The following is a 26,258-nucleotide window of genomic DNA, read 5'->3' as shown; positions in this document are numbered from 1 at the left end:
AGGGAAGCCATGTCCGACTTGGGGAGAAATCGATGAGGTTGTGACTAGGAAAGAAACCCTAGAGGTGTGTGGGGAGGATTGACCAACACCTGCTGGAGACTCAAACCCCGAATCAGACTCATTGGTAATAAAATGTGAGGCTGGATGAACACAGCAGGCCAAGCAGCATCTCAGGAGCACACAAGCTGACGTTTCGGGTATAGGCCTGAAACGTCAGCTTTTGTGCTCCTGAGATGCTGCTGGGCCTGCTGTGTTCATCCAGCCTCACATTTTATTATCTTGGAATTCTCCAGCATCTGCAGTTCCCATTATCACTCAGACTCATTGGTTTGATTTTCAGTCAGCAGACAGGAGTTGGGAACTTTATCCAGAGAGGAGAGGACGGAGAAAGGGAGAAAACTGGAAGAGGAGAAGAGAGAGGGGGGGATAGATCTGGATTTCCACTGGAAGGAGGATAGAGCCAGGAATTTACAGATTTGAGAAATAAGAGAGTTGAATAATCGACTTGTCTGTTCTGAATTTCTAGCCTGCAATGACAGTAAATGTCTTTTGTAAACTCCTTTTGCAGGATATTAGAAAAGAAGGATTTGCAGATATTAAACACAAATCAAAATTCCTGCTGAGTCTGGTTGACTCATGCAATTTACAAGGACCTGAGTACCTTCAGCCTCTGAATATGGAAGGAGAAATGTTTGACCTGTATGTAGGTGATACACACAAATTCAGCTGAGAGAGTGTTGCAGTGAGTGGACTGCACAAAAGATTTACCCTGTTACATGTCCCAAGTGGGAGCATTCCAGTGAATTTCCAGTGGAGAGAAATTGAACCAATCAAGCAGGTTGGGAAAACATTTACACCATTCAGTGGGGAGATACTGTGCTCGATCAGTGTGCTGTCAAGGCTTCAGTTGATCAACCATTCCGAAGTGATACAAAGGTGACAGTACTGTGGCGAAACTGTGGAAATATGAGGAGTGTAGTAAAAAGATTCAATTACCCATCCCAGCTGGAAATCTATCAATGAATTCACACCAGGAAGAAGCCATTTACCTGCTGTGTGTGTGGGAAGGAACTTAATCAAAACAAACAACCTCATGTCACACCAGAGAATTCACACTGGGGAGAGACTGTTCACCTGTTCAGAGGGTGGGAAGAGATTTACACAGACATCCTGGCTCATGTGACATCAATGGATTCGCACTAAGGAGAGGCCCTTCAGCTGAATTTACTGTGTTAAAAGGCTCATATCTTCATCTGACCCGAATATACACCAGCTAGTTCATACGGGGGAGAAGCCATTCTGTTGTTCTGTGCATGGGAAGAGATTCCCTCATTCATCTGGCCTTCAATCACACCAGCAAACTTATACGGAGCAGAAACTATTTGGCTGCACTTCCTATGGAAAGAAGTTCAGACATGCATCTGCCCTCATTGGACACCAGCGAGTTCACGCTGGGGAAAAGCCATTCATCTGCTCTGTATGTGGGAAGGGTTACAGTCAATCATCCAGCTTGCTGAGACCCAGCGAGTTTACCCTGGAGAAAAGCTGTTCAGCTGCACTTCCTATGAGATAGATTTTTGGCAGTCATCCACCCTGTCTGCACACTGGCAAAAAACCGTTCACTTGCACTGTGTGTGGAAAGGGATTCTTCATTTCGTCCACAATCGAGTATCACCGGCTCATTCACACGCAGGAGAAGCCATTCGGCTGTACTTCCTGTGGGAGTAGTTTCAGGTGTTTATCCTCTCTCTGCTCACCAGCGAGTTCACACCAGAGAATGGCCATTCATCTGCATGTGCGGGAAGGGATTCATTCAGTCATTCAGTCCTTCAACCTAGTGATACATAAGCGAACCTCAATAACCTTTATTGTTCAAGGAGGAAACTCACCACCACCTTCTCCAGGGCGACTAATGATGGCCCAGCCAGAGATTTCCGTATCTTATGAAAGATTTGAATTCTGCTGTTATTGATCACTTCCAAAATTAACAGTCTGACAATATTAGATTTGTTTCAACTGATGTTAACACACCTATAACTGTCTGCAGTTTGGTAATCTGGATATATTGCTGATGGTTTGGACAAGTGTCCCTTTTAAAAGCACCAACGGTCATTCTAATTCAAGATTTGTGTTTGGAGAAAGAAACAGATGCCTTGTGGAAGGGAAAGCACAAAAATCATCAATTTATAAACAGAAAGCTGACAAAGGAGATGGCCTAAAAAGCTTTGTTCATCAATGCTTCAAGGGCCAACTGCTCCTTTCATTGCCCTGTATTGCACAGATTAACAGCATCACATCTGAGAGGTCCAGGCTAAAGAATGACGTGAAACTGGGCTGTGTCGGAACCCCAACTTTGTTTCACATTTTCTTCTTCATTCTCTCAGCCTTGACATTCCCCTCTGAAATGAAGAGGTTTACCTGTATACCTGGTCAGGCAGCAAGCTCGACTCTCAATCCAGACCAAAAACAAAAGACAAAAATAAAGCTTGTCTTCAAATCTCTACCGTACACTGATGACAGTGCACTGGTCCACTCAACTTTCTTTACCACCTTATCCAACTGTGTTCAGGGAGCTACATGGAATTGGACCCCAAGATCCCCCTTTATACCAATGCTCTTAACGGTCCTGTCATTTACTGTATACTTTCCTCTTGCATTTAGCCTCCCAAACTGCATTACTTCACTCTTCTCTGAATTAAAGTCCATCTGCCATTTCTCCATCCAACTTTCCGATTGATCTACATTCTGCTGTGTCCTCTGACAACCAACCTCATGATCCTCAGCTGCACCAATTTTCACTGCATTAGCAAACCTATTAAACAGGCAACTTAGATTTTCATCCAAATCTTTTATAAAAATTACAAACCTTGTGGAACATCACTGGTCACAGATCTCCAGTCAAATGCTTCGGTAGAGTACATGCAGACAACATCCACTGTGCTGCCTTCAATCATCTTCGTCAGTTGTTCAAAAAACTCAATCCAGTTTGTGAGGCATGACCTCGTCTGCAGGAAGCCGAGATGCATGCTATCCACATGAAGTTTAGCAAGGCCGTTGACAAGGTCCCTCATGGCAGGCTGATAGAGAAGTTTAAGTAACCTAGGTTACACTGTGAGTTGGGTACAGAACTGGCTTTGTCATAGAAGATGAAGAGTAGCTATAGATCTGTGACCAGTGCCTTTCTGTAGGAATCAGACCCCTGTTGTTAACATATTTATTATTAAAAAAATTGGAGGAGAATGTAGGTGATCAAATTACTAAATATTTGAATGACAAATATCTGGGGAGCTGTGAGGAGTGAGGAGGAATGCCAGAGGATACAGCAGGATATAGATTGACTGGAGACTTGTATGGAAAAATGGCAGGTGGCATTTAATCCAGACAAATGTGAGGTGATGCATTTTGGACGGTCTAATGAAGGAGGTAAGTGCACAGTAAATGGCAGAATTCTGAGAAGCACAATCATACAGCAGTATCTAGGTATACAGTTTCACAGTTCCCTGAAAATGGCAACCGTAGTGGAGATGATGGTCAGGGCAAAGTGCATAAAAATTGGGCATGTTGCAGCTCACCAGAACTTTAGTGCGGCTACATTTGCAATGCTGCGTACAGTTCTACTCGCCAAACCACCATAAGGACGTGTGGCTTTGCAAAGGGTACGGAAACAGGTTACCAGGATGTCACCTTGTTTGGAGGATATTAGTTATGAGGAGATGTTGGATAAATTTGGTTTATTTTCTTTTGAACATCAGAGGCTGAGGGGCAACCAGGTAGAAATTTACAAAACTGAGACAGACATGGATAGTTGGCATCTAGAGTAGAAATGACAGTTTGTGTGGGGGACATAAGTTTAAGGTATAAGGGAAAAACATACAGGAGGTGTGAAAGGTAAGTTTTTTTACACACAGGACAGTATGTGCCAAGAATGCATTGCCAAAGGAAGTGGGATAAACAGATACAATCACAATGCTTAAAGCACATCTTGATGGATTCACGAACTGGCAGGGAATAGAGAGTAATAGAGAATAGAGAGATACAAACTGTGCAGGGGAAAGAAAGAGATTTCATGATTAGAAAATCATGTGTTAATGGAGGCTTGTGAGCTAAAGGGACTGTTCCTGTTTTATAGTGTTCTTTGAGGCCTCAGTTTTTCAAATACAGACTGAAATATTGGTAGAGTACCAGGCAGTGACGGTAAGTTTTTCTGGATTGTATGCACAATAAATTTCCGAAAACAGTGCATTCAGTTCAAAAAGAGAGAGCGCTCGTTTGGTCCTACTTCTTGGGAATGATGGGGGCCAAGTAGATCAAGTGCCAGTGGCAGATCATTCAGGAGACCGTGATCACATGTACGAAGGTGCAGAATAATGTCAGATAATAACCAGCATTAGTCCAGAATAAGAAAGCTCAGGTGATGGAGAGTTGTCTTCGACAGAGCAAGGTCAAAGCTGGACAGCAATGGCTGGAGTGGCAGGTTGATGGGACAAAGTATAAATAATAATAAGGGCTACTTTCAAAGATAAGATGGCTCAAGTACACTCAAAAAGGAAAGGAAGGGCAAACATTCAGGGCTGCTTGTATGACAAATAGAATTTAAGATAAGAAGAAAAGCACCTATGATAGGTGTCAAGGAGAAAAGTCCAAATTGACAGTCACAAGGAATACAGAAGGTTCAGAAGTTGGGGCAAGCAGATAAAAAAGCACACAAGGAAGGGAGACAGTTAGGAGAAAAGGTTGGCAGCCAGTTGAGAGGGGCTGATAACACACTGGCTATAACAATGTAGGAGAGAAACATGTAGATTCTGGGCTCAGTCAGGGGGCGAACTTTAGGAGCCCCTTGGCCTCATCGGAAGCAGCAGAGGCAATGGATCGATTGTCACCATGAGTGAGACAATGAAGCTGTTTGAGCTCCTCAGTTGTTGTTGTAGGTGAGGATGGAGGATACATGGTGGAGTGGGAGAGATGTTCAATGAGAACAAAATTGTATTAGAGATATCATAAATAAAAACATACTGCAGGTCACACAGAAAACTGTTTGACTTGACTCTTATGCTAAATATAAAAACTGAGAACTGGAGTTATTCACACCAGTGAAAAGACTCCGTTGAAACGGTTCAGTACTGGTTGTGATTGAAAGCAAAATCCAAACATCCAACAGCTACTTACAAACTCACTTCTGTGTCAGCAAATGAGATAAATGAGTGAATCCCTTCCCACCCTCAGAGCAGACGAATGGCCTCTCTCCAGTGTGAATTCGTTGGTGTATATGGAGGTGAGATGATCATCTGAACACATGTCTACAAAAAACACACAAATGGTCTCTCAGCGGTGTGAACATATTGATGATTCATCAGTTGCCCAGAACATTTAAAGCACTTCCCACAGTTTGGACATTTAAAAGGTCTCTCGTCAGTGTGAGCAGTGTGCCAGGATTGTAGTTAACCAAGTGAATCCCTCCCCACAATCAAGACTTGCATTGTGTCAGTCCTGGTAGTTAATTAAAACTGGTGTCCACACACACAATACGTGTATGGTTTCACACTGTGAATAATGCTTTCTCCTTCCATGTTCAAAATCTGATAATGTTCTGTTTACAATAAACTGAGGGGCCCATAAGACCCTGGGATTATGACTTGTGTCAGTTTCCCTTTGAATGCACCGTGAAATCAATTTAAAGCAGAACAATGCGAGTAAGCGAGAGTCCGTACAAACACCAGACTGCCTATGAAATCAGCTGGTAATGAATCTGGTAGTTTGTAAGATTAATGACACGAAAAAAAAAGTGACCACAAAAGCCAAGTGGTTCACTATGTCGATCAGGGAACAGAACCTGCCACCTGGTCTGGACTTATACAAGACTCTGGCCTCTGGTGAGTGGACAGACAAAGAAAGAATATGGAGAAAGAGGTGAAACACAGGTATTGAATAAATCCACATCTCAAATCAGGACTTTGACATCATGTCACAAACTCTTAATCTTCACTATTGTGAACGTCCAGTGTGCAAGATCTATATGGAATGCCATCACCATGAGGACCGCCTCCAAGTCACACATCACCCTGACTTGTCTGAATCCAGTGCAGGATGAACAGCAATTTCCTCCAATTCAATACTGAGAAAGCTTCTACACTGACTGCAACCTTCTGTCCAGTAACTGCGTGAAGCTGAACCAGACTGTTCACAATTCTGATGAAATACTTCACACTAAGATGAGCTTTCAACCACATCATCACCAAACCAACTGTTTCCATCTCAGTAAACTCACCTGACTCCATCCACATCTCAGCTCATCTGCTGTTGAAACCCTATTCATTCTTTGTTACATCCAGATTTAACTGCCCTGACACTGACCGGTCCCCCACATTCAATCTTCCTGTAATGTTGGAGTGATTCAAATCTCTGCACTCTCAGTTCGTGTTATTGGCTCAAAGTGCATCACAGGTGCTGAAAAATAAGTCAGCAGATCTGTTGAAAGACTATCCAATTTAGCAACATGATAGTACCATGCAGCATGAGAAGTTTTTCTCAAAGTGAGCATGGGACCTACTTTCCACAGGACTGTACAGTAGTTACTCTCACCGAATGCTGTTCTGGATAAATGCTGAGGATGAGGTAACATAGGTTTTCCCCTCCCTCTCTCCCACTGTTCTTCCTCATCCCTGCTGTACCTATTTTGTTTCTATGTCTCCTGTACATTCAAACATGTCTGTATAGCTCCTTGAAAAATAACTTTAATAGAACTTCAAGTATATCTCTTTTGTTTTTGCTTCATGCAGCAAATTATGTGTATTGACTCCTCTTTTCTTACACACAGCAAAATCCTGTGGAGAAGAAAATGCCACTTGCTCAATGGACAGTTGCAGCAGTGGGATTCAAACCCACATCAATGAAAAGACTGGAGTCTTCATTCAGCTCCTTAGAATGTTATGCCACAGTAACTGACAAGTCGTGGTCATCCTTATTGTCTTTGATGATAACATTACTACACCAAATTTTAAGTCATGAAGCAGGAGAGGCCTCGAGACTGCATTACCATTTCTTAAATCTCTAATGGGTTCTCAACCTCAACACCAATTTTGCCTCAAATCCCTGCAAAGTCTCCAATTTCTCTCAGGTCACCTCTCAAGCTTTTCTCTTCTCAAGAAAAGAACTTTTTGCTGTTTAACAGAAAGTGCTACAGAAACAGAGCAGTTCTGGCAATATCTAAGACAAGTAAAATCATGTTAGTTTCAAGATCTTAGCACTATTTCTCTCTCTCGCTCTCTCTCTGCAGGAATGGCTTCACTACATCCTACACAGTTGTTACAATTTTTAACAATTACGTAGCAATTAAAGATCAAATTCTATTTTCTTTCTTTATCATTTGCAGCACTAGCAAAGGACTTTAGACCCATTTCTGTCCTTTTCCATTCCAATCCTGAATCAAAAAGAGCTATAATAACTAACCAAGAGACGTGCTGCATTTATCCAGCACTTTTTTTTTGGACAATTTGTGTTTCTAAATTAATTCCCTCAATGTGTCAAATGCCTTAAATACTCCCTCACAAGGTCTTGGTATCTGTTGTTTGAACATTGCACTGTGAAGACTTCAAATCCATTGTATAAGAAGCAAGCACATGGTAACTGAAGTCTTCACTTAAAAATACATTTCCTTCCTAATCTTTAAAGTCTGTTTATTTCTTTGTACCGCTGAGCAGTAAGTCATACAACTGCACCAGAAACCTCTGATCCTTAGAATCTTTTTAACCAGTGTCTGAACATGTAGTCCATAACATGAGAATTGGCAAAAGTTGTCAACACACAGAACAAAGAAAATGTTGTGAGAGACTCAGCAAATAAAGGAACATTTCTTATACTGTAGCTGAAAAGAATTGATTTATTGAAACAGATTTATTCACCATTTGACCGAGTGACTGGAGTCATACAGGCTGCTTAAAGATGAGGGAAACAACATCACAAAATTAATTTTGAATGTTAAATCATGGAGCAAGTACTGAAAATGGATTGCAATGTGAATGAGAAGAATACATTGGAACCTTGGGGTTTTCTAAAGCAATTACCTTTTACTTCCTTGGAGTGCAGTGGCGTCAGTGAAAAACCCATTCGTCACCTTATAAAGCAGAATTTGAACACTGACTGTGGAAGATCAAGTTAGCTGAGTTGTCAGAACATACGCTGCTTAAGTGCAGAGTTGTGAATACGAGCCCAACACTGGGCTCCACCTGTTTAATTATTTAGTATTTCCCCTCTGCAAATTCCCTTCCTCCAGCTATTCATGATAGGCTAACCCTTTCATCCCATGAATCAGCTTAGCGAATCTCTATTGCACTGCATTCAAAGCCAGCATATCCTTTCTTAAATACAAGCACCAAAACTGTAAATAATATACCAGTATGGCTTCACCAACATCCAATACAGTTGTTACAAGACGTCCCGATCCTCAAACACCAATACCTCGCAATTTAGGCCAAAATTCCATTTACTTTCTTCATAATTTCAGCATCAGTTTAGGACTTAAGACCCATCCTTGTCCTTTTCTTACAAATCCTGAATTGAAAAGTTATAATAACTGCCTGCAAAATCCCATCCCACTGAAACTTCAACCACTTGCTCAAATTTGTAACCTAAAGTTAAGTCCAGGACCTTCCCCTTCCTTGTTGGGACTTCTCCTTAGTGGCTGAAAAATTGCTGTCCTGGACGTATTTTAAAAATTTAGATAAATCCTTCACACTGTGATGACTACATTAATGTTGAGGAAGTTGAAAGCTCCTGCTACCACAATCCTGCCACTTTTACACTTTCTCAAAATTTGCCTCCTTATTTATTTGTGGAGTTTTCAAAGATGCCACCCCTCCTTATTGCTGTAATAGATTCCCAAACACAATAACAATATCTCCTCCTCCTTTACCACCTCCACTGCCTTGCATGAAGGCCCTGTATCCTGGAATACTGAGCTGCTAACCATGTCCAAGTGACAGCAATGTCTTTATGACCCCATTAATTTCTATCCTCGAATCATCTACCTTATTCATCTGACTCCAAGTATTAAATACCATTCACCCTTAAACTCCCTTATACCTTAAACTGGCCTGTGACAATGCCTTCCAGACTCTCGTTTCTTCTCTTTTTGGCCCTTATTATTTTGAACAGTCTCCCTGGATTTCAGCCCACTGCTAAGTGATTTACAAGACCCTCAACAGTACTGGAAACGCACCCCCACCCCCCACAAGGATGCAGGTCCCATTCCGGTTTAGGTGTAACCACGGTGTGTAATTCTAGTCTACCTGCTGAAGGAAGGGTGTTGTAAAACTTGAAAAGGCTCAGAAAAGAATTGTAATGGTTATTATTGTAATAATGTACCATTAGTACACTAAGTTTCCAGCATTATGGGATGATCCTGTTCCCATTTGCTCATATGAAATGTACTGACTGTCATTGAGTGAAAAATAAAAACCACAGGTTCCTCGCACATGTTGGAGGTGAGGATGGAGGAGTTAGGGGAGATGGAGAGCCTTTCAAAATAAACTAGTCTGCTTTTGAGATAAAGACTCAAATGCACAGTAGTTTTAATAAAAGGTTGACTTATATTGTTTTTTTCTCCTAACCAGGTAACCAGACATGTGGTGTTTTCAAATATTATGAGAAACAAGCCCAGATAACATGACTTGGATACAGATAATACGAGCAACAAAAACAAAAAAAAACCTACAGATTCTTGGGAACTCATTGGTGGTTATCCACAGTGGCTCAGCAGTTAGCACTGCTGCCTCACAATGCAAGGGACCCAGATTTGATTCCACCCTTGGGCAACTGAGTGTGTGGCTGTTGGTATGTTCTCCCTGTGGCTGCGTGGGTTTCCTCTGGGTGCTCTGGTTTCCTTCCATGTGTTGGTTAGGTGGATTGGCCAAGCTAAATTGCCCAGAGTGGTCAGGGATGTGTGGATTAGGTGGGCTACGGGGAGATTTGCCTGGGTGGCATGCTGTGAGGTTTTCTGTGGAATTCTTGGGCCACACGGCCTGTTTCCATACTGCAGGAATACTCTGAATTCTATGAAAACCAGTCCTAATGAACCAGGAAATCCCTTTTCATACAGTGTGCAGGTGGATTGTCTTTACCCAGTGTGAATGTGTTGATATACAACAACAAAACGTTATCATTTTCAAAACCTACCCTACAGTTACATAATTGTTATTAAGATTAATGCAAAAGGACTAATAAACTAAACACCATTTATTTCAATGCCACAGGCTAACAGCTAATGCAGATGAACTCAGGGCAAGGTTGGAAACATGGAACTGGGTTATCATTGCAATTACAGAGACAAGGCTCAAGGATGGACAGGGCTGCCAGCTTAACGTTCTCAGATATAGATCCTATAGAAAGGATAGAAAGTCAAAAGCAGCAGGGGAAGCAAAGCAAGAGGAGTGAAAAGTGGCATTTTTGAGCAAGGATAACATTATGGCTTTACTTAGGCAGGATATGTCTGAGAACACATCCAGGGAAGTTATTTGGGTGGAACTGAGAAATAAGAAAGGGATGATCACCTTATTGGCATTATACTATAGGCCTCCCAATAGTCAGCAGGAATGTGACAAACAATTTTGAAAGAAGATCTCAGTTATCTGTAAGAATAACAGGGTGGTTATGGAAGGGATTTTAACTTTCCAAACACAGACTGGGAATTCCATGGTGTAAAAGGCTTGAATGGAGAGGAGTTTGCTGAGATTGTACAGGAAAATGTTCTGATTCAGTATGTTATGTACCGACTAGAGAAAGAGCAAAACTTGACCTGCTGTTGGCAAATAAAGCAGGACAGGTGACTAGGGTATCAGTGGGGAGGACCTTGGGGGCAGTGACCATAATACTATTAGTTTTAAAATAGTGATGGAAAAGAGTAGACCAGGTCTGAAAGTTAAAGTTCTATATTGGAGAAAGGCCAATTTTAATGGTATTACACAAAAGCTTTCAAAAGTTGATTGGGGCAGATGTTCGCAGGAAAAACAGAAAGGTTAGAAAGTGGGAAGCCTTCAAAAAAAGAAATGAGATAATGAGAGTTCAGGGGCAGTATACTCCTGTTCGGGTGAAGGACAAGGCTGGTAGGTGTAGGGAGTTCTGGAAGACTAGAGAAATCAAGGTTTTGGTCAAGAAAAAGGAAGGACATGTCAGTTATAGACAGCAGAGATTGAGCGAATCCTTATAAGAGTATAATGACAATGGTATACTTAAGAGGGAAATTAGGAGGGCAAAAAGGGGACATGAGGTAGCTTAGGCAAATAGTGTTAAGGAAAATCCAGAGGGATTCTACAAATAGATTAAGAACAAAAGGATAACTAGGGAGAGAATAGGGCCCCTTAAAAAGCAGCAATGCCGCCTATATGTGGAATTGCAAGAAATGGGGAATATAATAAAACAAGTATTATGCATCAGTATTTACTACAGAAAAGGATATGGAAGATATAGACTGAGGGGAAATAAATAGCAACATCTTGAAAATTAGCCATATTTCAGAGGTAGTGATGCTGAACGGCTTACAACGCATAAAAGTGGATAAATTCCTGGGACCTGATCAGGTGTATCCGAGAACTCGGAGGGAAACAAGGCAAGAGATTGTTGGGCCCCTTGCTGAGATATTTGTATCATCGATAGCCACAGATGAGGGACCAGAAGTTGGTTAGTGTGATGCCACTATTTAAGAAAGGTGGTAAGGAAAAGCCAGGGAACTATAGGCCAGTGAGCCTGATATTAGTGGTGGGCAAGTCGTTGGAGGGAATCCTGAGGGATAGTACTTGAAATATTTGGAAAGGGAAGGACTGATTAGGGATAGGCAACATGCATGTGTGTGTAGGAAATCATGTCTCACTAACTTGATTTTTTTTAAGAAGGAACAAAGAGAATTGATTAGGGCAAAGAGGTGGATGTGTTCTATATGGATGTCAGTAAGGCAGTTGACAAGGCTCCTCATGGTAGACTGATTAGCAAGGTCAGATCACATGGAATACAGAGAGAACCAGTCATTTGGATACAGATCTGACTTGAAGGTAGAAGACAGAGTGCTGGTGGAGGGTTGCTTTGTAGACTGGAGGCCTGTGACCAGTGGTGTGCCGCAAGGATCAGAGCTGGGTCCACTCCTTTCTGTCATTTATAAAGATGATTTGGATGTGAATGTAGGATTTATAGTTACTAAGTGCCAATCCTTGCAGCATACTGCAGGTCAAAGGCCTTTCCAAATGGCCAGCTCTCCCTGGATTCCATGTGATCTAACCTTGTTAATCAGTCTACCATGCGGAATTTTACTTACTGAAATCCATATCGAAAACATCCACCAGTCTGCCATCAATCTTCTTTGTAACTTCTTCAAAAAAAAACCTCAATCAAGTTAGTAAGACATAATTTCCTGTGGACAAAGCCATGTTGACTATCCCCATTCAGTCCATGCTTTCCAAATACATGTAAATCCTATCCCTCAGAATGTCCTCCAAAAGCTTACCCACAACTGACGTCAAAAGTTTATTGTTCCCTGGTTTTATGTTACCACCTTTCTTAAACAATGGCACCACATTAGCCAACCTCCCGTCCAACAGCTCACCTACAACTGTCAATGGTGCAAATATCTGAGCAAGGGGCCCAATCGCAAGCCTAACTTCCCACAAAGTTGGAGAATACACCTGAAGAGGTCCTGGGGATTTATCCACTTTTATGGTCTGTAAGGCATCCAGCACAACCTCCTCTACAACATGGAACTTTTCAAGATACACATTCATTTCTAAGTTCTCTAGCTTTCATATCCCTTTCCACAGTAATTACTGATGTAAAATACTTGTTTTGTATCTCACCCATCTTGCGCATTCCCATACATAGGCAGTCTTACTGTGCTTTTAAGGGGCATAATAGTGTCAAAATTAGCCTTAGTCACATTTAAAACTTTAACTTTTAGACCAAGTCTATCCTTCTCCATAACTATTTTAAAACTAATAGAACTATGATCATAGGCCCCAAAATATTTCTCCCCCTGACCCCTCAGTCACCTGCCCTACCTTATTTCCCAAGAGAAGATCAAGTTTTGAGCAGGGACGAATGACACAAGTACAAACAGGCCAAAGATCAAAGTTCCTTGATTTAAAAGCAAAATCCTTCAAATGTGGTTGTGGTGAACTTGCTGGTGTGTTAGCAGTTTGGATGATTGAGTGAATCCCTTTCCACACATAGAACAAGTGAATTGTCTGTCCCCAGAGTGACCTCGCTGGTGTCTCAGCAGGTTGGTTGAGTGAGCAAATCCCTTCCCACACTCGGAACATGTGAACGGTTTCTCTCCAGTGTGAACTCGCTGGTGTACCAATAGTTTAGAATTGCGAGTGAATCCTTTCCCACATTCAGAACAGATGAACGGTCTTTTCCCAGTGTGAACTTGCTGGTGTTCCAGCAGAGAGGATGACTGAGTGAATCCTTTCCCACACACAGAACAGGTGAATGATTTCTCTTCGGTGTGAACTTGCTGGTGTCTCAGCAGGTTGGTTGACAAATCGAATCCTTTCCCACGAATAGAGCAGGTGAACAGTCTGTCCCCATTGTGAATTCGCTGATGTGTCAACAGGCTGGATGACAAAGCAAATTCTTTCCTACATACAGAGCAAGTGAATGGCCTCTCTCCTGTGAGAATTCGCTGGTGTTTCAGCAGGTGAGATGTCTGTGCGAATCCTTTCCCACGAATAGAGCAGGTGAACGGTCTCTTCCCACTGTGAACTCGCTGGTGTTTCAGCAGGTTGTTTGACTGAGTGAATCCCAGCCCACAATCAAAGCAACCGAACAGTTTCTCCCCAGTGTGACTGCGTTGGTGCATTTCCAGCTGGGATAGGTAAATAAATCCCTTCCCACAATCCCCACATTTCCACAGTCTCTCCCCACTGTGACTGCACTGGTGTTTGAACATTTCAGATGAATCTTCACAGACTCTGACACACGGACAATACGCATTTCTCCCTGGTGTGAACAGTGCTTCTTCCTTCAATGTTCAAAATCTTGAGATAATTAGGTTATGACAACAGATTGCAGTGTCAGATCTGGATGTGGTTTTGTTCGATTTCTCTGAATGCAATCAAAATTTCAAACAGAAAAGTAGAGAGAGAGAAACCAGAAGAAGAACACACACACAAAGATTGTGAAACTCAGAAATTAATCTGGTCAATTGTGGATCCAACACTGAGGGCCACAGCTGGATTATCAGTAAAACTGAATTGGTTCATTAAATGTCCTTCAGGGAAGGGAAACTGTCAGTGTTTGCCCAAAACTACAAAAAGAGATAGTTTGGACAGACATGCAGGACAGGCATTTTATACATCTGAAAATGAATCCAATTCCTGTTTTCTCCCCATACCCTCTGATCCTTCTGAAGGACTAAGACGCAGCAAAATACCTGAAATCTGAAATAAAAACAGAAAAAGATGGAGATACACAGCAGATCTGGCAGCATCTGAAATGGTGATAGATGCAGGAACCATTGCAATCTTGAAGAAGTGTTGAGATGATCATCCATTGCACCATAATATAGGTTACACACCGAGTGCCAGAAAACGGGCCTAGCTTCAATAGGTGCTTGATGGCCAGCACCGATACAGTCGGGACAGTGTGTTCAACAATGTTACCCCAGTGTCTGACCCCATTTTGTTCCGTGTTTCTCTCCTGTTCTCTTTTAGGAAACTGGCAGCAGCAAGTAGTGAAGAATGCAAATGATATTTCGGCCTTCATTGTGAGAGGATTCGAGTACAGGAAGAGGGATGTCTTTCTCTAAGGGCCTTGGTGAGACCACACCTGGAGTAGAGTGCACCTTTGTTCTCCTTTCCAAAGGAGGGATGCTTTGGCTACTGAATGATCATAAAGACGGTTCACCAGACCAATTCCTGGGATCACAGGACTGATGTATGAAAAGAGATTTGATCTTGATTAATCCTTCTTTCTTTTAATCTTTCAGCCACCGACAACATCATGAACTAATTTCACGTCCCATTTGCTGATCTGAGTCTTTTACTGCTAAAGCTATACTTTGGTTCCCATTCCCCTGTCATACGAGTTTAAATCCTCACCAGTGGAACAAGCAAAAGCATCAAGAATATCTGTCCCAGCTCTGCCCAGGACTACTGGTCAAGCTTGTGCATGTCCTACCTTACCCAGTAACCAACAAACAAACAGTCTCAAAAGGTTTAGATTCCTGAGGCATCAAGTTATAGCTCCAGCCAAGCAGCCATCTCATCTGTCCTCTTATTCCCACTTTTACTAGCACGTGCATTGTAGCAGCTCACACTCTTACTGGATTAGATCACGAAAGGTCCTGTGGGGGTCATTAAAAAAAAGAGTCCTGTTGAGAAGGAACATTAGGGAATTTACTTGGGCTTCTGTTAACAGGCAGTTCAAAACACAAGCATTTTAATAAGAGGAAGTTTTTAAAGGCCTGGTTCAGCCACAATCACAAGTTTGTTACTTAATAAAAAGTAGAAGCAAGAGTCTGATCCTACAGCATTCTGAACTGTTTAGGTAATTGTAACCAGAAACACAAACAACCAATTAACGTGAAACGGTTAGTTGAATTCCTCAAGGAAATGTTTGTCAGCAATAAAAGCGGCTCACTGCATCATTATGGAAGGCAAAGCAATAAATGGTGTAAACACAACCTCTAAAAGACCAACAACATAGGAAGGGGCAAAGAAAGATGATAAAGAGAGAAGTCAGGGCTGCAGAGAGATAAAACAATTGAAATGTAGATATGGATAATTTGAATAAATTCTTACATGCAAAGATTAACTGAAGAGTGACAAAGATAGATTACAAAATCCAAAGTGAAGATATGGTTAGTGCCTTAGTTTTTTATGAAATCTGAACAAGTTTTGCTTAATGGCTTGGTAAAGCTCTAAAGTGACTGAATTCCACCGAGGGTGAAATTTGAATAGATGCTCTTTATTAAATCAAGAAAGTAATAATGCAAAGCGCTTAGAGTAGAAAATGAAACTTCAGTTTAAAATTCATTTACATCATGCAAATAGTTGGGGTTGTAAACTGCAACAGCAAGTCAGAAACACTGTTTGTCTGATCTTTTAAGCTGAAGTGAGAGAGGGATTTTCCACAACTTGTCAACTGTATTACAAAATTGTAGTTACTTTATATCAGAGTTGAGTTTAAAAGACTTAATCACAATTCCAAACAATCCACACTACAGTTAGTAGAGAATTTTGAAATGTTCTTACTGATAAGCTACTATTTTGGTTTTTTGGCAAAAAAATGGTGCAGCTGGCAAATGTCTGAGGAGGAATATAACTGTCAAAAGCAATGTAAGGTCCCAAAGTAGTTTTCCAGCTAACCTCAGGGGATTATAGGAGGGTTTAGGACTGAACATCGTCCACGATTGTTCGCTTACTGGATTGGATATATTGATTTGGGGTGTGTGGCTAACAATGACAACAATATTGCACGTAAATAACATCTAGCGAAAGGAATAAAAATATGACGATCAGCCAGGGAAAGTTTGAGTGTCATTGCCCACTCTTCCAATCTGAGCTGTATTTAAGAGGGGAATTAGGCCTCATGTGAAAGCCAGGTTTGGAGTGGACTCTGGCCTCTCCCACACATGCGGTAACTGAGCTCTGAACAAAGGTCGCTTGTACAACTGAACACAACACAAAACTCCTCCCTACCACAATGTGGCAATGGGTGTAAGCTTGACAATACTACATTTGAGATCTCGTATTTTAGTGTATCTCTTATCTTCCTATCTTCAGCTTTCAGGTCCTCCTATGTCACTGGTACAATCGGATGTTCACGCTCCCACTCCAGAATGTCCTGAAGCTGCTCCATGTCATCGCTGATCCTGGCACCAGGGAGGCAACATACCATCCCGGATTCATGTCTCTCTGTGCCCCTGACTATCGAATCCCCTGTCTCTACAGTCATATTCATCATTTTCCTCCCCTTCTATGCAGCGGTGTTACTCTGTGCCATGAACTTGACTGATGCTGCTTCCCGAGTGGCCACCCCACCACCACCAGCACCCCTCCCCCCACCAAACAGTGCCCAAAACAGTATATCTATTTGAGGGGGATGACTCTAGCACTTCCTTTCTGAGCCTTTTACTTGTCTGATGGTCACCCATTCCTTTGCTGTCTGTGTAATCTTCACCTGCTACGTGACCAATCTGTTGGGAATGCTACCACAACCTTCTCAGTATCATGAATGCTCCATACTGACTGCACCCACAGCTCCAGCTCTGAAAAGCAGTTCACCAGGAGCTGCAGATGGACACACTTCCTGCACAAATAGCCAATAGGAACACTGGTAATATCCCGGAGTTTAATGCGGAAAAGTGTGAGGTGGTTCACTTTGGAAGGAGTAACAGGAATACAGAGTACTGGGCTAATGGTAAGATTCTTGGTAGTGTGGATGAGCAAAGAGATCTCGGGGTCCGTGTACATAGATCCCTGAAAGCTTCCACCCAGGTTGACAGGGTTGTTAAGAAGGCATACGGTGTGTGAGGTTTTATTGGTAGAGGAATTGAGTTTCAGAGCCATGACATCATGCTGCAGCTGTACACAACTCTGGTGCGGCCACACTTGGACTTCTGGTTGCCACGTTATAGGAAGGATGTGGAAGCACTGGAAAGGATGACCACGAGATTTACCTGGATATTCCCTGGTATTGAGGGAACGTCTTATTAGGAAAAGTTGAGGGACTTGAGGCTGTTTTCATTAGAAGAAGGTTAAGAGGTGACCTAATAGAGACATACAAGATGTTATGAGGATTAGACAGGGTGGACACTGAGATCCTTTTTCCTCTGAGGGAAATGGCTAGCACGAGGGGACATAGCTTTAAATTGAGGGGTGATAGATATAGGACAGATGTCAGAGGTAGGTTCTTTACTCAGAGAGTAATAAGGGCATGCAATGCCCTGCCTGCAACAGCAGTAGACTCGCCAAGTTTAAGGGCATTTAAGTGGTCATTGGATAAACATATGGATGATAATGGATTAGTGTGGGTTAGATGGGCGTCAGTTTGGTTTCACAGATCGACGCAACATCAAGGGTCTATGTTCTATTTTGCAAGAGGAGCACACGACAAATCTGAGGTCTTCTGTTGTGACTTTCCTCCAGATTAAGCCAGTTTCTGCCTTAAAGAGAATTTAATTAAGATAGGCCCTTCCCCTTCATTTCAAACATTACTATTATAAATCAAAAGTCCCTAACTTTATTTAAGCTAATATATACTTTAAAAACTGTAAGAAAATTCTTTATGGTATCAAATATCAATTGACTGTGTCCGTTTGGACTGAGAGACTTTCTGAACTGCCCAAACTGAGACTGAGCATCACACTCAATCTTTCAGTTTCACTTTCTTTCTGTTTCACCCAACTCCAAAGCACTCTCATTTAGCCAAGCAGCACTCACAGTGCAGCCTTTTCATTTTCATTGTCTGGTCACACCCAGTCTGATCTCAGCCTCCCATACTGTTTCAACGCAGCTCAATGGGAGCTCAGGGAGCAGCATCTTCACTTTAAATGCAGTAATCTATAACCCTCAGGGCTCAACACAGGCTTCAGCAGTTTCAGGATCAATGGAGTTGTCAGGAAATGGAAGATTCCACCTGAAGGGGAGCTGGAATTTGTGCCCATAAGGAATTTCAAAAGGAAGTTTGCAGATATTCAAGAATGAAGAATTTATAGATTAAAATCATGAAGTGGGCGATTGGGACTAAACATGACAGTTCTTTCAAAGAGGCAAGGTGTTGTTTGGATAAATCTGCCCCTCTCAGGCCAATATCTCCTTTCTCAGCTGCAGGGTATAGAACTCAACACTTATCCCAGGGGTGATGAAACCAAAAATTTTAATTTTCTGCTTTCAAGTTACAAACTTGCCAGGAGTATTCTCCCACAGATAGAATGATTAAACCTCTTTCCTTTCACAGTTAAGTGTCAATGATACTCACATCCTGATCACTCCGCTTAATGGAGAACTTGCTTTGTGATCCTGGTCTGCAAATTATTTTTAATTAATATCCTGTAAAACAAATCCATAAAAGACAAATAACTAACTGTCAGCCCTGGATAGAAATCCAGAAAACACAGCAAGATTGTCTGGAAAAGGCAAACATTTCTCTTGGTTTCTGTTAGTTATGTATAAATCCTCCTCTTCAAATCACCCTGCTCCCCGACACAGAAAGATGCAGAGGTAAAACACACCCATTATTAGAGACTGAGGAAGCCAGACATTAATAAATATGACCAGGGAGCACAAGGGGACTCAGAGCACTTTCAGTGATTTGATCCCAATCATATGAACATTGGACAAACGGATATGCTTTAATAGATCAAGATATTTAAAGCAGGACTTCCTACAGTGACAGTGCAACAGGGAACATGGCGTTCTAAGGAAGGGTGAGCGGATCCGAAACGTTATTTTTTTTCTTTCACAAATGCTACCAAACCTACTGAGCTTTTCCAGCAACTTTGTTTTTGAACATGAAGCTCTGAACGCGTTTTCAGCATTTCTCGTGTAACTGCAGCAATTATACTGCCTGAAACCAGTACTCCACCAGCGTCAAAAGTCCTTCCCAGGAAATACACGCCGTGTCTCAGTCTGGGAAAGAAGTCCAGAAAAACAATAACTAACATTTTGCTTGTATTAGTCCTCCCCTCCCAAGCAAGAAAAGGTTACGCTTGCGAGATAATGGGAACTGCAGATGCTGGAGATCACTGACCTCTACATCGCCGAGGCCAGACGCCAACTCTCCGACACCACCTCCTACCGCCTCCTCAATCATGACCCCACACCCGAGCACCAAACCATCATCTCCAACACCATTCACGACCTCATCACCTCAGGGGACCTCCCACCCACAGCCTCCAACCTCATTGTTCCCCAACCCCGCACGGCCCGTTTCTATCTCCTTCCCAAAATCCACAAACCTGCCTGCCCTGGTCGACCCATCGTCTCAGCCTGCTCCTGCCCCACCGAACTCATCTCCACCTATCTGGACTACATTTTCTCCCCTTTGGTCCAGGAACTCCCCACCTACGTCCGTGACACCACCCACGCCCTCCACCTCCTCCAGGACTTCCAATTCCCTGGCCCCCAAAACCTCATATTCACCATGGACGTCCAGTCCCTGTACACCTGCATTCCGCATGGAGATGGCTTCAAGGCCCTCCGCTTCTTCCTGTCCCGCAGGCCCGACCAGACCCCCTCCACCGACACTCTCATCCGCCTAGCTGAACTCGTCCTCACACTCAACAACTTCTCTTTTGACTCCTCCCACTTCCTACAGACTAAGGGGGTGGCCATGGGCACCCGCATGGGCCCCAGCTATGCCTGCCTCTTTGTAGGTTACGTGGAACAGTCCCTCTTCCGCACCTACACAGGCCCCAAACCCCACCTCTTCCTCCGGTACATTGATGACTGTATCGGCGCCGCCTCTTGCTCCCCAGAGGAGCTCGAACAGTTCATCCACTTCACCAACACCTTCCACCCCAACCTTGAGTTCACCTGGGCCATCTCCAGCACATCCCTCACCTTCCTGGACCTCTCAGTCTCCATCTCAGGCAACCAGCTTGCAACTGATGTCCATTTCAAGCCCACCGACTCCCACAGCTACCTAGAATACACCTCCTCCCACCCACCCTCCTGCAAAAATTCCATCCCCTATTCCCAATTCCTCCACCTCCACCGCATCTGCTCCCACGATAAGACATTCCACTCCCGCACATCCCAGATGTCCAAGTTCTTTAAGGACCGCAACTTTCCCCCCACGGTGATCGAGAACGCCCTTGACCGCGTCTCCCGCATCTCCCGCGACACATCCCTCACACCCCGCCCCCGCCACAACCACCCCAAGAGGATCCCCCTTGTTCTCACACACCACCCTATCAACCTCCGGATACAACGCATTATCCTCCGACACTTCCGCCATTTACAATCCGACCCCACCACCCAAGACATTTTTCCATCCCCTCCCCTGTCTGCTTTCCGGAGAGACCACTCTCTCCGTGACTCCCTTGTTCGCTCCACACTGCCCTCCAACCCCACCACACCCGGCACCTTCCCCTGCAACCGCAGGAAATGCTACACTTGTCCCCACACCTCCTCCCTCACCCCCATCCCACGCCCCAAGATGACATTCCACATTAAGCAGAGGTTCACCTGCACATCTGCCAATGTGGTATACTGCATCCACTGTACCCGGTGCGGCTTCCTCTACATTGGGGAAACCAAGCGGAGGCTTGGGGACCGCTTTGCAGAACACCTCCGCTCAGTTCGCAACAAACAACTGCACCTCCCAGTCGCAAACCATTTCCACTCTCCCTCCCATTCTCTTGATGACATGTCCATCATGGGCCTCCTGCACTGCCACAATGATGCCACCCGAAGGTTGCAGGAACAGCAACTCATATTCCGCCTGGGAACCCTGCAGCCATATGGTATCAATGTGGACTTCACCAGTTTCAAAATCTCCCCTTCCCCCACTGCATCCCTAAACCAGCCCAGTTCATCCCCTCCCCCCACTGCACCACACAACCAGCCCAGCTCTTCCCCCCCACCCACTGCATCCCAAAACCAGTCCAACCTGTCTCTGCCTCCCTAACCGGTTCTTCCTCTCACCCATCCCTTCCTCCCACCCCAAGCCGCACCCCCAGCTACCTACTAACCTCATCCCACCTCCTTGACCTGTCCGTCTTCCCTGGACTGACCTATCCCCTCCCTACCTCCCCACCTACACTCTCTCCACCTATCTTCTTTACTCTCCATCTTCGGTCCGCCTCCCCCTCTCTCCCTGTTTATTCCAGTTCCCTCCCCCCATCCCCCTCTCTGATGAAGGGTCTGGGCCCGAAACGTCAGCTTTTGTGCTCCTCAGATGCTGCTTGGCCTGCTGTGTTCATCCAGCCTCACATTTCATTATCAAGGTTACGCTTGCGTTCCACTGCAAGTTGCCACCTATAAATATGGCGATCCGGCATGAGTCCCGAAGATCACTGCCCCTAATAAAGATGGTGGCAATTACCTCTGCCTATCGCAGCCTCAGGTCCGCAGCAGTTTTTCCGTTTGCTGCAAAACACGGGGCCGGCATGTTAAAACTTATGTTTTCTGACATGCATCAACGGCTATTAAAACCTCTCAGTCAATACCGAAAGTATTTCCCTCCCGTTTTTTTGCAGCTTTCCTTTTTATCCCGTGTACTGTACCTTCAGTCGCAGAGATATTGTGCCCCGGACAAAGACGATCACGTGATTTTCACACAGACAAACATCTCACTCGCTCTGATTGGTTGGAGGGTAGGCCGCTTCCATTGGGCCCTCCAAGCCCCGCCCCGTGCTCCTATTGAACCAAAGCTGACATCGCTCACAGAGAGAGAGATAATGGGAACTGCAGATGCTGGAGAATTCCAAGATAATAAAATGTGAGGCTGGATGAACACAGCAGGCCAAGCAGCATCTCAGGAGCACAAAAGCTGACGTTTTGGGCCTAGACCCTTCATCAGAGGCACAAAAGCTGACGTTTTGGGCCTAGACCCTCTGATGAAGGGTCTAGGCCCAAAACGTCAGCTTTTGTGCTCCTGAGATGCTGCTTGGCCTGCTGTGTTCATCCAGCCTCACATTTTATTATCTTGCTCACAGAGTGACAGCAATAGCTGCAGGTGCTGGAGTCACAGATGAGACAGTGTGGAGCTGGGGGAACACAGCGAGCCGGGCAGCATCAGAGGGGTAGGAAAGTTGATGGTTCAGGACCCTTCTTCAGAAACGGGGGAGGGGACGGGAACTGAAACAGAAACAGAGTGGGGGCTGAGGAAGGTAGATGGGAAGGTGATAGGTGAGTGCAGGTTTTCCTGCTGTTCATCTGCTCTGTGAGTGATGGTGAGGGTTCATCCCGAGATGGGAAATAAAATGGGCCACTCCTGATTCTCCTAATGTAAGGCAAAACAACAGCTTGTATTTTATGGAAACTTTTAGTCTGTCATTCTCGTCGATGTTTTGGCCGTTTCGGAGACATGGATAGAGCAGGGTCAGGAATGGATGTTGCAGGTTCCAGGGTTTAGATCTTTCAATAAAGTCAGGGAAGGTGGTAAAAGAGGGGGAGGTGTGGCTTTGTTAGCCAAGGACAGTACAACGGTGGCTGAAAGAACTTTTGAAGAGGACTTGTCTACTGAGGTGGTATGGGCTGAGGTCAGAAACAGGAGAGGAGAGGCCGCACTGCTGGGAGTTTTTTATAGGCCCCCGCAAAGTTCCAGGGATGTGGAGGAGCGGATTGGCAAAATGATTCTGGGCAGGAGTGAAAAGAACAGGGTGGTCATTATGGCAGACATTAACTTCCCTAACATTGAATGGAAATGCTATAACTCTAGTACGTCGGATGCATCGGTTTTTGTCCAATATGTGCAGGAGAGTTTCCTGACTCAGTATGTAGAAGGGCCGACAAGAGGGGAGGTCACACTAGATCTGGAACTTGGTAATGAACCAGGCCAGGTGTTTGATTTAGTGGTAGGTGAGCACTTTGGAGAGAGTGACCATAATTCGGTTATGTTTACTTTAGTAATGGAAAGGGTTAGGAACATGCCACAGGGCAAGAGTCATAGATGGGGGAAGGGCAATTATAATGCGATTAGGCAAGACTTAGGAGGCAGAGAATGGGTTAGCGAAATGCAAGGGATGGGGACAATCGAAATGCGGAGCCGGTTTAAGGAACAGATATTGCGTGTCCTTGATAGGTATGTCCCTGTCAGGCAGGGAGGAAGCGATTGAGGTAAGGGAACTGTGGTTTACGAAAGAAATTGTATCTCTTGTTAAGCGGAAGAGGGAGGCATATGTGATGATGAGACAAGATGGTTCAGATGAGGCGATGGAGAGTTACAGATTAGCTACGAAGGATTTAAAGAGAGAGTTAAGAAGAGCAAAGAAGGGACATGAGCAGACATTGGCAGGTAGAATAAAGGAGAACCCTAAAGCGTTCTTTAGGCATGTGAGGAATAAGACGATGTCTTGGGTAGAAATAGGGCCAGTCAAAGACAGAAGTGGGAAGTTGTGTGTGGACCCTACGGAGATTGGAGAAGTGCTAAATGATTATTTCTCATCTGTTTTCACTGAGGAACAGGAGAATATTGTAGAGGAGATGACTGAGTTACGGGCTACTAGAATTGAAAGGATTAAGGTTAGTAAGGAGGAGGTGTGATCAATTCTAGAAGGTGTGAAGTAGATTAAATGCCCTGGGCCATATGGGATTTTTCCGAGGATTGTCTGGGAAGCCAGGGAGGAGGTGGCGGAGCCTTTGGCCTTGATCTTTGAGTCCTCATTATCTACAGGTTCAGTACCAGAGGTCTGGAGGATTGCAAATGTTGTGCGCTTGTTCAAGAAGAGCAGTGGGGCTGACCCAGGTAATTGTAGACCTGTGAGCCTTACATCAGTTGTAGGAAAAATTTTGGGAAGGATTATAAGAGATAGGATTTATAGTCATCTAGCAAGCAACATTTTGATTGGAGATAGGCAGCACGGATTCGTCAAGGGCAGGTTGTGTCTCTCAAACCTCAGTGAGTTTTTTGAGAAGGTGACCAAGCATGTGGATGAGGGAAGGGCAGTTGACGTGGTGTACATGGACTTCAGTAAAACCTTTGATAATGTTCCACATGGTAGGCTATTGAAGACAATACAGAGACACGGGATTGAGGGAGAATTGCAGTTTGGATTAGAAACTGGCTTTCTGTAAGAAGCCAATGAGTGGTGGTTGATGGAAAATATTCAGCCTGGAGCCCAGTTACTAGTGGTGTGCCTCAAGGATTTGTTTTGGGACCACTGCTGTTTGTCATTTTTATAAATCACTTGGATGCAGGCATAGGTGGATGGGTCAGTAAATTTGCAGATGACACTAAAGTCGGTGGAGTGGTGGACAGTGTCGAAGAATGTTGCAGGTTGCAGAGAGACTTGGATAAACTGCAGAATTGGGCTGGAAGTTGGCAGATGGAGTTTAATATGGATTAAATGTGAGGTGATTCACTTTTGGAGGAATAATAGGAAGGCAGAATACCAGGTCAATGGAAAGATTCTTGGTAGTGTGGATGTGCAGAGGGATCTTGGTGCCCATGTGCATAGATCCCTGAAAGTTGCCGCCCAGGTTGATAGTGCTGTTAAGAAGGCTTACGGTGTGTTGGGTTTTATTGGGAGAGGGACTGAGTTCCGGAGCCATGATGTCATGCTGCAACTGTAGAAAATGCTAGTGTGGCCTCATTTCGAATATTGTGTGCAATTCTGGTCGCCCCATTACAGGAAGGATGTGGAAGCGTTGGAAAAGGTGCAGAGGAGATTTACCAGGATGTTGCCTGGTCTGGAGCGTAGGCCCTATGAAGAAAGGCTGAGGGACTTGGGTCTGTTCTCAATGGAGAGAAGGAGGCTAAGAGGGGATTTAATAGAGACATACAAGATGTTCAGAGGATTAAATAGGGTGGACAGTGAGAGCCTTTTTCCGAGGATGATGACTTCAGCTTGTACAAGGGGACATAGCTACAAATTGAGGGGTGATAGATTTAAGACAGATGTCAGAGGCAGGTTCTTTACTCTGAGAGTGATTAGGGCATGGAACGCCCTGCCTGCCAATGTAGTTAACTCAGCCACATTAGGGGCATTTAAACAGTCCTTGGATAAGCATATGGATAATGATGGGATAGTGTGGGGCGAGGGGCTTAGATAGGTTCACAGGTCAGTGCAACGTCAAAGGTCTGCTCTGTGCTGTATTGTTCTACGTTCTATGTTCTAGGTGCTTCACAGATGAGCAAAACATCGATTAAAGATATCGATTTTTATGATGTATCATAAAGAATGAGAGAGAGGTTTAGGGAGGAAATTCCATAGTTTGGGTTGTCAGCAGCTCCAACCCTGGAGTGTTATAAGTGGGGTGGGTCAGAAAAGCGTCTGGGAAGGGGAATTGCAGGAGTGGAAAAAACACATATGGCCTTAAGGATGGCAAAGGTTTCAGAGACTGTCATTAGAGAGTACGGTTGTCTCATGGAGCTTAAGGCATGGCACTGCACTGGATCCATTGCAAGTCATGACTGCAGAGGTACAGAACATTTCTGATGCCTTAATCAGGCTGATTAATATTTGTATCGATGGGCTTGCAAAATGTCAGTAATCGCCTCTACCTCAGAGTCGAGGTATTGATGGGATGCTGCTACAGGAGAGGAGACAGGGAACAAGGAATGTCACACAAAGCTCTCTCCTCTTCTCACTATTTTCACTGCAAAACCAA

The 26,258-nt window shown here is 44.0% G+C and overlaps 1 protein-coding gene across 8 annotated transcripts; it reads right to left on the bottom strand.

Annotated features, from left to right (window-relative positions):
• Positions 1-249: 249 nt before the first annotated feature.
• On the bottom strand, positions 250-22,272 carry LOC125450314 (zinc finger protein 623-like). Of its 8 annotated transcripts, XR_009446341.1 has the most exons (5): positions 22,211-22,253; positions 19,463-19,610; positions 18,961-19,031; positions 5,167-5,297; positions 250-1,834 (listed from the first exon to the last, which is right to left on the bottom strand). XR_009446341.1 is itself a non-coding variant. In XM_059649562.1 (4 exons), the coding sequence occupies exon 4, from the start codon at positions 13,925-13,927 to the stop codon at positions 13,133-13,135; it is 795 nt and encodes a 264-aa protein (XP_059505545.1). In that variant the 5' UTR covers positions 13,928-15,322; positions 18,961-19,031; positions 19,463-19,610; positions 22,211-22,253; the 3' UTR covers positions 11,645-13,132. The 8 variants fall into 8 exon arrangements, 4 of the variants coding, with proteins under 4 accessions (XP_059505545.1, XP_059505546.1, XP_059505547.1 ...); XR_009446340.1 differs by lacking the exon at positions 19,463-19,610 and having other exon boundaries at positions 22,211-22,272; XR_009446343.1 differs by lacking the exon at positions 19,463-19,610 and having other exon boundaries at positions 250-1,789; positions 5,175-5,297; positions 22,211-22,272.
• Between the last annotated feature and the right edge of the window lie 3,986 nt (positions 22,273-26,258).

Source organism: Stegostoma tigrinum, chromosome 11, assembly GCF_030684315.1.
Source record: "Stegostoma tigrinum isolate sSteTig4 chromosome 11, sSteTig4.hap1, whole genome shotgun sequence".
Taxonomy (NCBI): Eukaryota; Metazoa; Chordata; class Chondrichthyes; order Orectolobiformes; family Stegostomatidae; genus Stegostoma; species Stegostoma tigrinum.
Note: the sequence above shows the minus strand (reverse complement) of the source record. Positions and strands in the feature narration are given on the sequence as shown.